At 31.7% G+C, this 17,687-nt stretch overlaps 1 protein-coding gene across 1 annotated transcript; it reads left to right on the top strand.

The window, feature by feature from the left end:
- Nucleotides 1–3,541: 3,541 nt before the first annotated feature.
- Nucleotides 3,542–12,519, top strand: LOC134726932 (alpha-(1,3)-fucosyltransferase 10-like). Its single transcript, XM_063591329.1, has 6 exons — nucleotides 3,542–3,678; nucleotides 6,161–6,221; nucleotides 7,680–7,852; nucleotides 8,213–8,616; nucleotides 9,634–9,808; nucleotides 11,444–12,519. The coding sequence occupies exons 1-6, from the start codon at nucleotides 3,595–3,597 to the stop codon at nucleotides 11,957–11,959; spliced, it is 1,413 nt and encodes a 470-aa protein (XP_063447399.1). The 5' UTR covers nucleotides 3,542–3,594; the 3' UTR covers nucleotides 11,960–12,519.
- Nucleotides 12,520–17,687: the final 5,168 nt, after the last annotated feature.

Genomic DNA, 17,687 nt, shown 5'->3' on the forward strand with positions numbered 1-17,687 from the left:
GTCAACATGACAGGCCAAAATGTTAAAGGAGTAATTCCCCTTTATAGTATTTTTTTTTATAAACAGTAATAATGTACAGCGAAGTAAGAGCTACAAATAAGTCAACATGACTAAATTGGTCAATTTACCCCTTATTAAGGGGTTATTATTGCCCTTTATAGTCATTTTTTAACAATTTTCATATTTTTTTGTATTTTTTTTTTTTTAAGTTTTCCCCTGTCACTTCGGGGCAAGTTCATTATAGATAGAGATAGTTGTAAGCAGCAAGATTGTTCAGTAAAGTAAGATCTACAAACATATCACCAACACAAAAAAGCACACTGAGTTTGTCAGGAATCCACTGATCTGTGTCCTATAATTACTATGCACATATACCAAGGTGAGCGACACAGGTTCTTTAGAGCCTGTGGTTTTATTTATTATCCTTATTTTATATGTACTATTCTTTCTAGATTGTCTACTAATTTCTATTCAGTAAAAACGTATTTTGCTCTAACTTGATACAAGTGCACAGTTTACATACGAAAAGAAAAGAAAAACAGAAAAGGGACCCGGGTTCATCATGACCATGTTGATGATTAGGATTTATCTAACTAGATATATATCAAACAATCAAGTTAAATACTCTCAAAAATCCAGGTTTAATCACATAAATTTGTATATTTGTGTATCTCTTTCTCTCTATGATATCAATTTGACATCCTGAACTCTTGTCTTTTAATCTTTGGTGGATATATATCCTGGAACAGGGGCGGGGCGGTTTTTTTAAAAAGGGGTTCCCAACCTAGGAAAAAATGGGGGTTCCAACTATATGTGACATTTGTCCCCATTCAAATGCATTGATCGTCCAAAAAGGGGGAATTTACGATCAATATTCTTAGTCTAGCTTAGATTTTTAATGTGAAACTGACTTGGACAGTCCTGATCACATATTGAAAAAAATACAGAATGGTTGTTATGCAGATGGCAAACAAATGTTCTGTTTCATCCCTCCCCCTCTTTTTTTTAAGTTAACCGATTGCTCCTTAAATTTCATGACTGAAGCCAAATAAATTTTTAAATGCCTTACCTACCTTAGTCTATCTAAGTATTTCCAAACGCAGGAGATCAGCTTGCTCCTCTATATTTGGCTATATTTCACTGTCACTATCACTGTTGATTACTGTGCTACCTCCGATCATGAAGTTGTAATCTACTGTGTAGTCATAAATCATAGGATGTTCTTTCCAATATTTATCTAGTCTTCGTTCGTATGTTTTAACGTTTTTGGCAGTTACGATTGTCTCAGGAAAACTGTTCCAGACTTCCACTATTCTGTTGGTAAAATAATACTTTCTAACATCCAGCCTACTCCTGTTCTTGACTAACTTCAATGAATGCCCTCCTGTTGTTGAACCACTACTTAGTGTTAAAATACCACTTGATGCCTTTTCATCATAGATGTGATTGAGAATCTTTTACGTCTCGATCATGTCGCCTCTTAGTCTACGATATCTAAGTGTTGGTAATTTCAAGAGTCTTAATCTGTCTTCGTATGATAGATCTTTCAAGTTAGGAAGCATTTTCGTAGCACGTCTTTGTACATTTTCAACTGATTCAATATCCTTTTTCTTATACGGGCTCCAAACACTGCTGGCATACTCAAGATGGGGTCTAGCTAGTGCTTTGAATAGTAGACAGAAACTCTTGTAGTCTAAATAATTAAATGACCTTCGGATTAGTCCTACTAGTTGGTTGGCTTTGTTAACCTGTGTTTGTATATGCTTGTCAAATTTAAGCTTAGAATCTATGTTTACACCTACATCTTTCTCACATTCCACAGTTTCAAGAGTTGTTTCTGCACCATCATATGTTGGCATCTTGTATCTTCCATCTTGGTTCTTAGTTTGTTTCGTTGATATTGGCAGTACTTTGCATTTATCAGGGTGGAACCGTAACAGCCATTTCTCACTCCATCTAAATAACTTATCTATGTCTTGTTGAACTATGTCTATATCTTTTGGGGTTTGGGTTTGTATATCTCTATATAATTTTGTATCGTCTGCGAACATAAACACCTCAGAGTCCACACATAAGGGTAAATCATTTATAAAAAGAACAAACAGTATTGGTCCGAGAACTGACCCTTGTGGTATGCCACTAGTTACATTATGCCACTGTGAAAAATTTCCATTAACTTGTACTCTTTGCTTTCTACCATGTAATAAGCTCTGGACCCAGTTACATGTTTGGTTACTAATTCCATACGATTTTAGCTTGTTGATTAAACGCTTATGTGGAACCTTATCGAAGGCCTTCATAAAATCTGTGTAGATAGCATCAATAGATCCTCCATTATCTAGAATTTCAGTCCAATGGTCTAGTACTTTTAACAGTTGTAATCCAGTTGAACGTCCCCCGATAAATCCAAATTGTCTATTACTAAATAGGCCGTATTTATTCATATGGTCAACAATTCTTTTTCTTATTAATTTTTCCATGATCTTACATATAATACTTGTAAGGCTAACTGGTCTGTAGTTCGACGCAAGCTTTTTATCTCCCTTTTTAAACAACGCTGTTATCTGACCAATTTTCCAACCTTCTGGTACAATACCGGATGAAAATGAACTATTAAAAATGATACATAGTGGAATGTCAATTATATCTGCAAGTTCATATAAAACTTTAGGATGTACCTGATCAGGCCCTGGTGACTTTGATGTATTTAAGTTTTTAAGTAATTTATTAATTTCCTTTGGTTTAAAGACTTCATCACTAGACGGTTCATCGTACTTAATATCTTTTAAAAAAATTTCATCCTCATCATCTTCTTTAGTAAAATACACTTGTGAAGAATTCAGCAAGTATTTCAGCTTTATCAGTATCATTGCTTGCAATAAACGTTTTGCCATCTCTTTTATCGTGAAGTTCAGAAATACCACTTTTCGACTTTCTCTTAGAGTTAATATATGACCACAATTTTTTACAGTTAGTCTTTGCTGATTCAGCAATGTCTTTTTCACGGTTTTTACGTTCTATAATTACAGTTGATTTTGCCTTGTTCCTAGCTTTAGTATATTCCCTATAACTATCATTGTCTTTCTTATCATAAGTTGAATACTTTTCCCATGCTCTATGTTTCTTCCTTATTACTCTTCTAGCTTCTACACTTAAAGGTTCTTTATTATACTTCTTTTTCGATATTTTCTTTTTAGGAATATGATTGTTCATTGCTAATTGTAATCTATCCATAAAAACACTAACCTTTTCTTCAGTACATTTGTCTTCTAATAATTCTCCCCAATTATGACTTACATCTTGGCGTAGCTTTTCAAAGTCTGCTTTAAAATTATTTATTTTTTTAAAAGACCAGCACTTTATATTTTAACTTGGACTATTATACTAACCATATATATTCTGTCCCAGATGTTAAGGAAAAAACAGAAAATGAAAAAAGTAGCTTGCAGAGGAATTTAGAGTAAACAGTACGTCAGTGTTTTGATTTTATTGTACATTGTTGTGCGTTGTTACCATAAGGTATTTAGCTGATTGAAATAAGTCTCTAGACTTTTCTTACAGTCCGAAATCTTACGAAAATTTGTCAACAAAAACATGCGAAAATTTTTCAGATGCTTCCTCTTTTTGTTTTTGTTGTTATTTTGCACAATTTTATTGTTTTTGCTGATAATGAATGATGTAAGTTTGTCCAAGAGATACGTATTTCCGGGATCCACGTATTTCCTCCTCCTCGGACAGCACCCAATGACATATTTGCCGGCTTGTTTCGTTTTTCGATCTAATAAATTTATTTTACCGGGTCGTTATACTCTGTGTCGATCAGCCCATAAAAGAATAGTCCTTTCCTCACAATTTGTATAAAAATATAAATACAATTTTTTCCAAATTTGGATCTCCTGTATCCCCAAATTTTAATGGCACTGGCTACGGTTACACGGAAATGTAACAATAATAAAAATATTATTGTTGCATTGTATACCAATTTCCCGGAATGCAAAGTTGGGTAAGGAACCGATTAATTACAAATGTAACAATAATTATTGAGGCTACTGTTACATTGCGTTATTGTTACATGAAAAACAGCAATATACGCTGGTTTTGTTAAATATAAATCTTCTATAGTTTTGTTGCTTAATTCTTTCATTCATATGTACCAAATAATACTTGTAATAATGACAAATAATAAATATTATTATTCAACAAATTGTGTTTGAATAGTTTTACGTATTAATTGTTTTGATGTTCTTAAAGATACTGTCCCAAGTCAGGAGCCTCTGGCCTTTGTTAGTCTTGTATGATTTTTAATTTTAGTTTCTTGTGTATAATTTGGAGTTTAGCGTAGCCTCCATTATCACTTAGCTAGTATACATATTTGTTAAGAGGCTTGCTTAAGGACCCCTCCGGGTGCGGGAGTTTCTCGCTACACTGAAGACCCATTGTGGCCTTCGGCTGTTGTCTGCTCTTTAGTCGGGTTGTTGTTGCTTTTACGTTGACACATTCCCCATTTCCATTCTCAATTTTACTTCAGATAAGTAGTATCAAAGGCGAAAATTATAGTTCAATGGTTTGTTGTTGGGAACCGAGTTGGGCTCAGTATTTAACTGCACACCTACTCTCATAACTGTCACTATACTTTGAACAAATGATGAAGAGATTCCTATTAGATATAGGAAGATGTGGTGTGAGTGCCAATGAGACAACTCTCCATCCAAGAAAAATTTAAAACTTTGGATTGGTTTGAAACGAAACTGATTTAATAACAAGACACAAATAGCATATGTAACTATAGATACAAACGCAGTTCTAAAAAAATGATATATTAAAAGCAAAGTTTGCTAACTGTGAACTTCTGTATACATGTATCCATGGTCATGGAGGACGTAATTTCGTTTCAAAATCACATTGAGCCTAAACCAAAGATAACTTGTTTCCCTTTTTTAAATCTATATACCTATATACAAATATTGTTTGGAGAGATTTTATAAAAAAAAATGTGTCCGACTTTAAAATGCTAAAAAAAACACTAACTGGATATGTAGAAACTGTCATTGTAAATAAAAATAAATAAAGAAATTGTATGTAATAATTGTATGTATTGTAAATATAAAATAACTGTTTTCAACTTTTATTATTTAGTACATATTACTAGTCCCATTGTACATTGCTGTTTTTTTCATGTAACAATAACCCAATGTAACTGTAGCCTCGATAATTATTGTTACATTCGTAATTAATCAGTTCCTTACCCAACTTTGCATTCCGACAATTAGTCTCTAATGTAACAATAAGATTTTTATTATTGTTACATTTCCATGTAACCGTAGCCAGTGCCAATTTTAATTTGTTTATAAAAGTTTTAATTCATTTTTTTCTGACTTACAGACATGACTTTATGACTTATTGTATTCCAAAGAATAAAGATAAATGGTATATAAACCAATCTTGAGTTTTTAGCTCACCTGGCCCATAGGGCTAATTAAGCTAAAGTTTTTAGCTCACCTGGTCCAAAGGGTTGGCAGTTAAGTTAGTCCTACATGTAGATTACTCTGAATTCCAACGGCTGTTTTGCTCTTCAGAGCTCGTCCTATTTAAAAAAAAAAGATATTTGCCCGTCCAAATGGATGCACTGCTTTGTTGCTTCTTGGGCCCGCCTGATGGCATTGGAATTATATAAACCAGGCACCAATATGTTCATTTTTTCATTTATCTCTTCATTTTTTTTATAAGTTTCATCTACATGTACCTGCCACCCTTTAACATGTTTAATAGTGTCTCATGTCTAGGCATTTTTCGCAGTGACCTATTGATTCACACATGTTTACTTTTATTTTCAAAAGTTACAAGATACTTTGCGGCCTCGAGACTGAAGTATGAAAATATTTATGCTAATTTCGGCATTCTGTATATTTCTTCAACTCCTTAATAGGAGATCGGTATTGAGCACCTAGTAGCCAACTATCAGAAACACTTGGACATTTACCTTACTTGCATCGTAAATGAACGAGGTGTTAGATTATGTATTCATATTGACCTAGGGTCATTTGCATAAATTAGCCCCCATAATCCATTCTGACTAACTTTTCTCGTTGATCATATAATAATCTTTCAAAATGACCTATGTAGACCTACTTTAAATAAATTTATTAATTATCTTTTGCAGACATTTGAAGATGTAAGAGATGATTTTCTACTGAATGATTATTTGAATAATAATGATGAGGGTAAGTTTATATATATATTTATCATATATTTAGTACAAAATATAGCTATTTTGTATATCTAATAAAGGTTCGTTTTCCCAGTCTGTATCACCTACCCTGTATTGCATACCCCGTATCGCATAGCTAAACCCGTATCGCATACCCCTTATTGCATGGTAAAACCCGTATCGCATACCTTTTTTTTTTTTTTTTTTTAACTTGAAATCAGTTTTTTAATTTTTTAGGGTTTAAGAATTTTTTTTCTCAAAATAGGTCAATTTTTTGAATGACGTCATTGTTTGGTACGTAACGTCACGAACATCAAGTTTTCATAATGTATGTGACGCCACGAACATCAAGTTTTCACAACATATTTTTTGGCACACTAAATGCAACTATAAAAAATACAAAACACTCAAATAAATACAATAATAAACAAAATATTTTTAAAACAACAGATTGTAAGGTAACCCAGGTGTTTTTTATAAATAATTTAGCAGTTATTTTAAGGCTTTGAAACAAGACAAAAGCAGAACTGAAGGTAACCCAGGGCTATGGATCAGAAAACAGTTCATAAAATATAATACTCTTCTGTTGAAATATATGATAAAGCGTATAATACATGGCAAAATCGTATCACATGCCGTATCACCCTCGACCAATATCATCCTTCGGGCCTAAAGGCCCTTGGGCTGATATTGATGTCTCGGGATGATACGACATATGATACGGATTTTGCTATGTATAATTCTCTATATATATATACAAAATCAGTCACCTGTTACCTGCTTCCATATTAAGCAATCAGAAATATGGATATATCTTTCTGGGTAACAGTTGACTTTGGGGTCCTGTTAGCGTATCATGTATGTCAAAATCATTTTGGAAGCCACGCTTTCATTCCTGTTTCTAATTTGCTCGTACACATAATTTATATTTTCCGACATTGAATGTACATATACATGATATATTGTAAATATATATTCTAAGTATATTATGTGTTAGAATTTCTAACACCTAATGGTCTTGTACAATGTATGCAGTTCACATAGCATTTCTAGGGAACTACATATATATAGGAGCTTTCTGAAATAAGTTGTCAGGTTTCATGTGAACATACATTACTTTGTGGTGTGTTATACATTTATGGATCATCAAAGTCCTTGTTGCCAAGTGAAATATATCTATATTTTCTAACACATAATGGTCAAGAGACTTAAGAATGAATATTTTGTACTTTTTCTAAAGAACTACTGAAATTTTTTGTCAGTATTAATAGTATGATGCTTAACTTAGTGAAAAGATTTCAGATTCATTCTTCATCAACTTCCTGTTTTCAAACTCTTCAGATGATCATGGGGTATGGTTAGTGATCAGTAGCTCATAGTTTCACTAGTTTTGTAAATCTTTAGCCTGAATAGTTAAATTGTTTTTGACATTTGAGTCTTTATATTAAAATGTATATTTATCAACTTCCAGAAAGCAAGGCCAGATTTGAACAGAAAGATTCCATTCCAAATGAAACTGTAACAGAACCAATTATCCTGTGGTGGACCCCCTTTACAGGGGATTCAGGAAGTTACAAAAAATGTGGGGATGTTAAATGTTTCTTTACAAATAACAGACTGTACAAAGATCACGATAGATTACAGGTTTGTATTAATAATAGAACATTATATTATGATTGTCACAAAAAATGGTGAGAGGAGCCTACCTTTAAAAGCTCAGAGCTACCTCCAAGCATGCTTAGAATTACCCATAAGAATAAATCTATAGTATCTTTTAAAACTGTATAAAGAACTTGATAAACCTTGATCTTGTTCAACAATTGGAAAAATATGTGATTAATTATTCTCTGTAAGAGGGACGGGGAATGTTAGTAAACATATTCTATACTAATTCTTTCTGGCTGGATAGCTCCTTTAGTTATATGCCAATAGTGGTGAAACCAGTCACTCAATCAATAATTTTTAACCTAATCTACTTGTGTTATTTTATTTTAATCTTTTCAGGCGTTTATGTTTTATGGAACAGACTTCAAGCCATTTGATTTACCTGTTCCTCGGAAGGCGAACCATGATTGGGGACTATTACATGAGGAATCGCCAAAAAACAATTACTTATTCTCACATGAAGAAATCATGGAGTTGTTTAATTACACGTCAACATTCCGTAGAGAATCATCCTACCCAATATCTACACAATATGTGGATAGTATAAAATGGTTAGAAGATAAAACATACATTGTTCCAGTTAAAGAAAAGAATAAATTCTTAGCAGAGTTATCTCCTATTATTTATACACAAAGTGACTGTGATGTTCCATCAGGGAGAGACCAGTACACTAAGATGTTGATGGAGTATATAAATGTTGATTCTTATGGAACCTGTCTGCACAATAAAGATTTACCAACAAAGTAAGTATCACTTCAAGAGTGAGAAAGAAAACATATGATATAATATCAGTGATATTGTTTGCCTTAAATTAGTGGAAAATAAAGGCTTTTTCCCCTGGAGAAGAATCCCAATTTGAAAAAAATAATGGCTTAAAATTATTCCCCAAAAGACAACTTTTTTCCCAAATAGTGCAGTCTTTGTAGTAATTGTGCATGAATACAAACTGAAAAACACTCATTTAAACAATTTTCTTGCCTAAAAACACTATATATGCACATTTGAGGGTCTATTTATGTTTCATCACCAACAGAATGGGTCTTATTTCAAAGCAGGGTTTGACTCTTGAAAATGGGTCTGTAAATTGAAGTTTCAGTCAAATTCATGGTTTATTTTAAATTTCCCAATTTTATGAAAATGACGCATATTTTCCCGATAAAAAAGAGTAGAGGTAGTTTTGAAAAAAGCCAACAATATCACTGAATATCTGAACACACTATTCATATTTTTGGGTTGACTTCATCATATTCATGTCCGACACAAAAAAAGGAAAGATCTAGACATAAAAAGTTCACTTGGAGCATTATTATAACCAAATGAAAATAACAAAAAAACACAGGGATATAACAAAATTATTCAAAATCTTCACCATTTGCAGATTTGCTTAATACAGGGTAAGTAAATTCCATATGGGGTTCGAGCGAAATACTTAGTAGCTCAATCCTTGCAAAAAAAAGTATTTGCACAGGTTGTACCTCATTATTTTGGAATAATCAACACACTGACAATAATTATTTTGGGCTGTGTTTGAGCTGGATGTAATTTTTACCAAATTCGGCAAAATGTTCCTAAAACTTGTCTGGCTGGTGCTTTATTCTGCCAAATCTCCTTTGTTACTTTATTTGAGTCATATTCAGATGGCATCATGGAGTCTTGGCTTGTGGAAACATTTTCTAAAACAGTTCCTCAGATTTTGAAAAAGCATGAATTTGAATGATATCCTGTGATCTTGTGCTTCAGTTTATAGGATTCCATTTCAGCTTAAGAGACCCTATTGAAGGAATGGATCACAAGGAATTTTACAAGCTGAATGCTAAATATAAATTCTCTCTGGCCATGGAGAATGGTTTGTGTCCTGACTATATGACAGAAAAATTATGGAGGCCATTTCATCTAGGATCTGTGCCCATTATTTTAGGATCACCTAAAGTAAAGGTAAGTATTTTCAAGAAAAAAAATAGTTTCTCATCATTTGATGTAATCAAATTCTTTTTTTTCTTCTTATTTTATGTAGATATACATTTCATAAATTTTTATACTCATTAAAAAATAAGTTCAAATTTTTTTAGGTCACCATACTTATATTTAGCTCACTTGGCCAAAAGGAATAAATCATAACAAAATTGGCCACAATCATCTTTGGTGTATCTTTTTTCAAGATATGTCTGTGACCGCAAAAACTGTAATAGATAGAGAGAAACTTCAGGTTGGAAAATTTATCACCAAGACAAGTTCTATGAATAATGCTGAGTTCACACGTAATTCAAATTCGATTCGCATTAACTAATTCAAATTAGTTTAATTCGCATTCAAAACGTTTTACGTCCTAACGTCAATTCTAATTCAAATTGAAATATGTGTCAAATTCGCTTTGCTGTCCAAACGACGTCAACTTTTAACTGGCATTAACAAAAACGTATTTCTAATGCTAATTGACTAATTCAAATTAGTTAATTCAAATCAATTGGAATTAAAAAAGAAGAGTGTGTGAACGCGATAAGCGAATTCGATTCGCATTCAATTCGAATTAAATGTCCGTGTGAACGAGGCATAGTATGGCATGGTCAAATTGTCAGTGGACTCCTAATTAGAGTTATTGCCCTTGGATGCCAATTTTACCAGGTTTATTTTGGTACTTTTGCCTTTTAAATTATATATTGAGAGATAGATAGAAGCTTATAATTTGGTAGATATTTGATTTTATATTGTTGCCAGATTCGACATAAAAGCCTATACAAAATTTTAAGTCACGTTAGTAAATCTTGCACAATATTATTTTATTTTAGAGAAAAAAATCCTTTTTATCTTCCATTACTATTACAGAATATGAAAAGAATTTCTAAGTCTTCCTGTCAAATTAATATATAAAGCAGAAAAATACTGTCAAAGCTAATCTTATTATTCAGTTGAATATAGTGCAATCTTTTGGGGGGGTAGGGGGGTGATAGGATTGACTAGACAAGGATTGGTATAAAAAAACAAAAAAAACAGCAGAAGACTTATTGCTTCAGATAATTAAACATTTTATTTTTATCTTTTTTACATCAAATTTAAGTTAACTTTTTTTCTACAATTTAAAGAGAGATAAGATTTTTACAGAAGGATATTTTTTTTTAAATATTGGTGGAATTTAATATCTGTCTGACCTGATTGTATGATCTTGATCTCATTTTAATGGTTCATAGTCAGTGCTAAGGTTTCTTGGTCAGGTCAATTTTAGCTAAAGATAAACTATTTGGTAAGAAATAACTATATGTTGTGCATAGTGTACATCTGTATCTGGCAATGTTCATCTGACCTTGATCTTATTTCTATGGTCTTGTTAGGTTTTCATGGTTAGGTTTATTTGTCATACACTCAGTGACTGTAAGCAGGAGGTCAGCTATATTTGTTGTATGGAATGATTGTAAGTTACACATGTTTGTTTATTTCTAAAGTTTCATCTTAGAACCTTTAGTCCATTTTCTTGCATCACTAATAATGCTTATATTTATGTATCTGTAGTTAAAAATACTGCTTATTGCTAACACTGGAAATTTTAAATAATAAAGTCTTTGTTATTTTTTATAGGAGTTCTTGCCATCAAATCATTCAGCAATAATCGTAGAAGATTTCAAAACAGTGAAAGAACTAGCAGATTATATAAAATACTTGCACGACAATGATGAGGAATATGCCAAATATCTAGACTGGAAGTCCAAGGGTGTCTCAAATCAGTATTTAAAAAAATTATTATCAGAACGAGAGTGGTCAGTTCAAAGTAACTGGGAAGAGGAGACAATCAATTTCATAGAAGGTTTTCAGTGCCATGTTTGTAAAAAGATTCATGAAAAAAATGAGCGAGTCAGAAATAAAAAAGAACCTGTGAAATATCAGGCAACGAAAGATCATTACGGTTGCCCAGGTCCAGTTAGTTATCATAACGATGGCAGGCGAAAGGAAGGAGGAAGCTCTTCCTGGGACTATGAATTTAAGAAATCAAAATATTTAGCAGTAGCTGTGAATAGACTTATAACATTAGGACAAAACTTTTCTAAAAAAGATCTTTTTCAATTAGCTAAAACAATTAAGGATGAACTAAGATGACGTCAACCAAATTAGATTACATATACAGTCTAGTATTTTAACATTGGAATGAGTAAATTCATTTGGTAAAAGTTTAAAATGATCCCTATTCAAAAAAACATTTTTTTTCTTTGGCATTTCCATCAAAACTTTAAAATTTGGGCAAGTTGGCCTTGAATTTGTCATATAGGATGTTTTATTTTTGGAATAAATTCAAATTCTGTTATTATTGGGCCTTTCTTAGCATTAGAGTTTTGTTTTGCTATAAGAACTGAGTTACTTACCATGACTCAAGTCTTTGTAATGTATGTAAGAAGGGCAATTTAATTGTAACTGTCTCAACTTTGATGTCTATAACTTATACATGTAGTTCCTTTTTCTGTCACATATATCATTCTTATGCATAGATGAATTTAATTGAGAGATCATGGAAAAACTCAGGAATTGTTTGTTGCATAACAAGTGGGAACCATGTAGCTTTCTTATTATACATATAAACATATGATGACCTATTGATATATCCTTGTTCTTTAGTCCTTGGTGGTGAGTTGTCTTTCTCGACATGCACCCACTTGGCCTTAATTACGTATTCTTATACATTCTGAAAAACACCATGGAGAAATATTTTTTATGATTTTGAGGGGAAAATTCATTTAAATTTTGTGACAGAAAATTCTATCAGTACTGTATATATATATATCAGTATTTTTTTTTGAGATATTACCTCCCCTGTGATGGCAGCCACCATGTAATTTTTTGAAGTCCGGGGAAAACAACAAAATACTCTAATGAATATGTAATAGAAATACTTAAAAGATTGCAAATATCATAAACAAAACATCGTCTAGAGGTTTTAATTATTACAGGACATTTATAACGCAATTTTCAATCGAAGTATTGTGACATAGTTTCATCGCTTCATCGTTGATATTTTTATTTACATGTTACGTCATACATGTACATGTCAATCATTAAGGCAACATTGAAATTGACACACTATATACTGGTATCATCATGGCAAGCCCTTCAAATACAACTATGGAAGATCTGAAAACCCTTATTTTGGCAGTTGACTCGAAAGTAGAAAAATTTAATGAGAAATTAGATACAATTGAAAATAAATTTTCAAATCTAGTGCAGGAGGTAAAAGAGGATGTCAATAAAGTAAAGTTAGAGGTCTCAGAAACAGGTCAAGCATTAAAAGAATTAAGGCATGATCACGATGAGTTGCAAAGAGGGGTTGAGGCTATGGAACTCAATATGCAATCTCTAGAGGTAGAGAAGTTAGAGTCAATGAGGCAGAGCTTTGAGACTGACCTCAAAAATTTAAAAGAGAAGCAGGTACTCCTTGAAAAACACGACCGCAAATATAATATTTTAGTGTATGGCATGCCTGAAAAGAGGGATGAAAACATCTGGAAAGTCATTGATGACCTAATGATGAATTATTTAAAAATGGAAAAAGCTAAAGCAGAAAGCTTCCCATTTGCAAATGCTCATAGAATACCAGCTAGGCAGAATTCAGGAGAGAAAAAACGACCAAATCCGATAATAATTAGATTTATACACTATGCAGATAAAGAGCTATTTTTATCACTTGGGTCACTTTTAGCCGGTAAGAATATTCGCATGGTAGATGATCTGCCTCCATGCATGAAGGAAGCCCGAAATGAACTTGCAAAAATCGCATACAAGATTAGGTCAGAAGAAAAACTAAAAACTCGCATTCGTCACTTAGGAGTCACTGTAATCCTTGAAACACGCACTAGCTCAAGAGACCAGTGGCATATTCGCAAGCAATTCCGTTGTTGCTAACTTGCATAGACCTTTCATATACTCCGTCACATACTGTTATCAGTACTATTGATAAGTTATTAACTTTTATTCATATATCTGCTTCTTTGTCTTCAGTAAAAAAAACATATACTTTGCTAGCATATTTGTAGATATCTCTACCATTTCTGATGTATTTATTATTTCTTTTATACATTTTAGAATACTACAATGAGTGTAAGTATATGTGTGTTGAATTGTTCTTACATGTGCTTCTATGTGCTTTTAGTTATGAGCTGGCATCTGTTAATAATTATGCAAATGAGCAATGGATTCAAACTTAAAACTATAAACCTACATGTTACTCTCATTTAAATAATCAAAAATATAAAATATCTTGCTCTTTTTACTTTTAAAAAATAATTAAATATCCAGGAATCAATGAACAAAATTGAAAAAAAAAGGAAAAAAAAAAAAAAAGGGGAAAAGGCAATCAGTTCTCTTTTTTCAGACAGCTTTCTAAATATGCACTTATATATTTATTTTTCATGTGGATATTTAACCACGGGCTGGAATGTTTAATGTCTTAATTGATTAATTATTTCGGAGGAAAAGTTATAGTCTAGGGTTGAATCCAAGTTGTATTTATTGGCTACAGCCATTTTATTTTATTTGCTTTAGGCTTGACATGCTTACTTTTGTAACTGTTGAAACATGTTTGCAATTGCTTGTGTTCATTTATATGAAAGTGCATGCTACTTTATGCTAAATTGTTTTTTTGTGCTGCTTTGTTCAATTGGTTTGGTATTGCAGTACATTATGTACAAGAAATTTGCATCCTCGTTTTAAATAACCAACATACATGACTCGTTGCTCGAAAAAGGAAAACATTTTAAAGTATCAAAATATGTGTCCATTTTATGGTTATGAGTGAGTCGAAGGTCTTTCTTTGGACAATTGTGAAAAATAATACCCTAGGAATAACAAGAACAATTATATAACATTCAAATTAAGACTTTGATAATAGCCATAGAATTACTATGCTGACTAAAATCTTGACTAAAATATACATGTTTGCAATCTTACAATTAAGGGGAGAAAATATTTTGGATTATCTCTCTTTGATTGTTGAAATTTAGCTTGAATGGGTATACATTTGTTAGTTTTTTTCTCCAGTAACCCCTTTCTTTGGAAACAGGTAATCCAAAATTTGTTTTTATTTATAAAAAATCAGAAAACATATCACAATATGACAATCATGATTGTTGTTACTCTTGCTTTTTTTATTTATTTCAATTCTTATGATGTTTGCACAATGTTTTATAAAGATTTATTTATGCATGAAGATAGATTTATATACCAACTTGTTTATTCATATATAATATTACAGTTTTGTATTTTCATAGACAGTTGTATGAGTCAAAGTGTGATAAAAGGAATAAAAATTATAAATGGAATGTTTATGCTATATATATCTAGCTATTTAAATGACTAAGGATTCTTTAAAAATTTTCTCATACAACTGTCAAGGTTTAAATTCTAGAGAGAAGCGGAGAGATGTATTTGAATACTTAAAATCAAAGCTCTGTCATATTTACTGTCTGCAAGACACACACTTTACTGAAAAAGATGAATCATTTATAAGAAACCAATGGGGAGGAGAATGCATTTTTAATTCTTTTGCTTCAAATCAAAGAGGAGTTGCCATTTTATTTGCAAATAATCTTGATTTTAAAATAAATAAGATAAAGAAAGATGATAATGGAAATTTTCTTGGTGTAGATATTTCAATTGAAGGTAAAAATATAACACTTGTTAATTTATATGGACCAAATAATGACTCACCATCTTTTTATAATAAAGTTAATGAAATAATAGAAAACTTTAATTACCAACAAGTTATTCTGACGGGGGATTTTAACTTAGTTCAAAATCAGGCATTAGATACATACAACTATCTTAATATAAATAATCCAAGAGCAAGAGAAAAAATCTTTGAACTTATTGAAACTTATGACCTAATTGATCCCTTTCGAGAATACTACCCAGACAAGAAACGATTTACATGGAGAAAAACTCATCCTCTGAAGCAAGCTAGGCTTGACTTTTTTCTTATATCTCGAAGTTTCTATCAAAATGTAAAAGAAGTAGAAATTCAACACAGCTATAGATCGGACCATTCACCTATAGTTCTACACTTTAAAATAAGTGATTTCAATATTGGGAAGGGTTTGTGGAAATTTAATAATAGTTTATTGTACGATATGGAATATGTTAAATCTGTTAAAGAAAAAATTAAACAAGTAAAAGATCAATATGCAACTTTAGTATACAATAGAGACTCACTGGACCAGATTGATTGCTTAGATATTCAATTTACAATAAATGATCAGCTGTTCTTAGAAACATTAATGACAGAAATTAGGGGTAAAACAATTTCCTTTGCATCATATAAAAAGAAAGAAAAAAATAAATTGGAAAATGCTTTAATACATGAAATTCAAAAATTAGAAGAAAATATACAAACCACAGAAGCTCTTGAAGATCTCAACCAAAAGAAATCTGAATTACAAATTTTAAGACAAGAAAAAATGCGTGGTCACTATGTTCGCTCAAAAATGCAATGGGTAGAAGAAGGAGAAAGATCCTCAAAATATTTTCTCAACTTAGAAACTAAGAACTTTGTAAATAAAACAATTCCAAAACTAGTCAATAATGAAGGCTGTTTAATAAACAAACAAGAACATATTCTATTGGAAGCTAAAAACTTCTATAAAAATTTATATTCAAAGAAAGATACAATAAATAGTGTTGATCTCAATAAGGAAATTCCATTTTTAGACGTTCCCAAGTTAACAAATGAAATAAGGGATACCCTTGAGGGAAAAATCTCCTATTCAGAATTAACATCTGCTATTAAAAGAATGAAAAGTAACAAAAGCCCAGGATCTGATGGATACACCAGTGAGTTTTTTAAATTCTTTTGGATAGATTTAGGTAAATTTGTTCTTAGATCAATCAACTATGGGTATAATATGGGTGAAATGTCAGTATCCCAAAAAAGAGGGATAATTACTTGTATACCAAAGGGAGATAAACCAAGACAATATATGAAAAACTGGCGACCAATAAGTCTTTTAAACACAATATATAAACTAGGGTCTAGCTGTATAGCAGAGCGTTTGAAGTCTATTTTATCACTTCTCATAAATAATGATCAAACAGGGTTCATTCCTGGTAGATATATTGGTGAAAATACTAGACTAATTTATGATATTTTATTGTATACAGAAGAACATGATATACCTGGTATTCTCCTCCTTATTGATTTTGAAAAGGCGTTTGATTCAATTTCTTGGAGTTTTATTGAAAGTGTATTAGACTTTTTTAATTTTGGGCCTTCTATTAAACATTGGATCACTACTTTTTATACTAAGATTCAATCTGCAGTAACTCAAAATTGCCATCTCTCAGATTTTTTTGAGATTCAGAGGGGCTGCCGACAAGGGGATCCCCTATCACCTTATATATTTTTACTATGTGCAGAAATACTGGGTATACTTATACGAAATAATGACAAGGTTAAAGGAATCACTATAGATGACTCAGAATATCTCATATCACAATATGCAGATGATACCTCTCTTATACTTGATGGATCACCTGAATCTTTGGATGCATCTCTCCGTACTCTAGATAAATATGCAGATTTATCAGGTCTCAATATAAACTTAGACAAGACCAAGGTTGTTTGGATTGGGAAGAAAAGGTTTAGCCAAGAAACTATGTGTGTCAAGTGGGGATTGGAATGGGGTTCCAGCAGATTTACACTTCTTGGGATAAATTTCTCAGTGGATATTAGTGAAATTGAAAATTTAAACTATAACCCAAGGTTAAAAGAAATTGAAAACATTATAAAAACTTGGACTAATCAAATACTCTCACCAATTGGAAAAATTACAGTGATAAAAACACT

This window comes from Mytilus trossulus, chromosome 7 (assembly GCF_036588685.1).
Source record: "Mytilus trossulus isolate FHL-02 chromosome 7, PNRI_Mtr1.1.1.hap1, whole genome shotgun sequence".
NCBI classification, from domain to species: domain Eukaryota; kingdom Metazoa; phylum Mollusca; class Bivalvia; order Mytilida; family Mytilidae; genus Mytilus; species Mytilus trossulus.

Excerpts from the sequence above, each read along its gene's own strand:
- LOC134726932 (XM_063591329.1), top strand. The coding sequence starts at position 3,595 with ATGCGAAAATTTTTCAGATGCTTCCTCTTTTTGTTTTTGTTGTTATTT. Across the intron at positions 7,853-8,212 it reads AAGATCACGATAGATTACAG|GCGTTTATGTTTTATGGAAC; the intron begins GTTTGTATTAAT and ends TAATCTTTTCAG. Across the intron at positions 9,809-11,443 it reads TAGGATCACCTAAAGTAAAG|GAGTTCTTGCCATCAAATCA; the intron begins GTAAGTATTTTC and ends TATTTTTTATAG.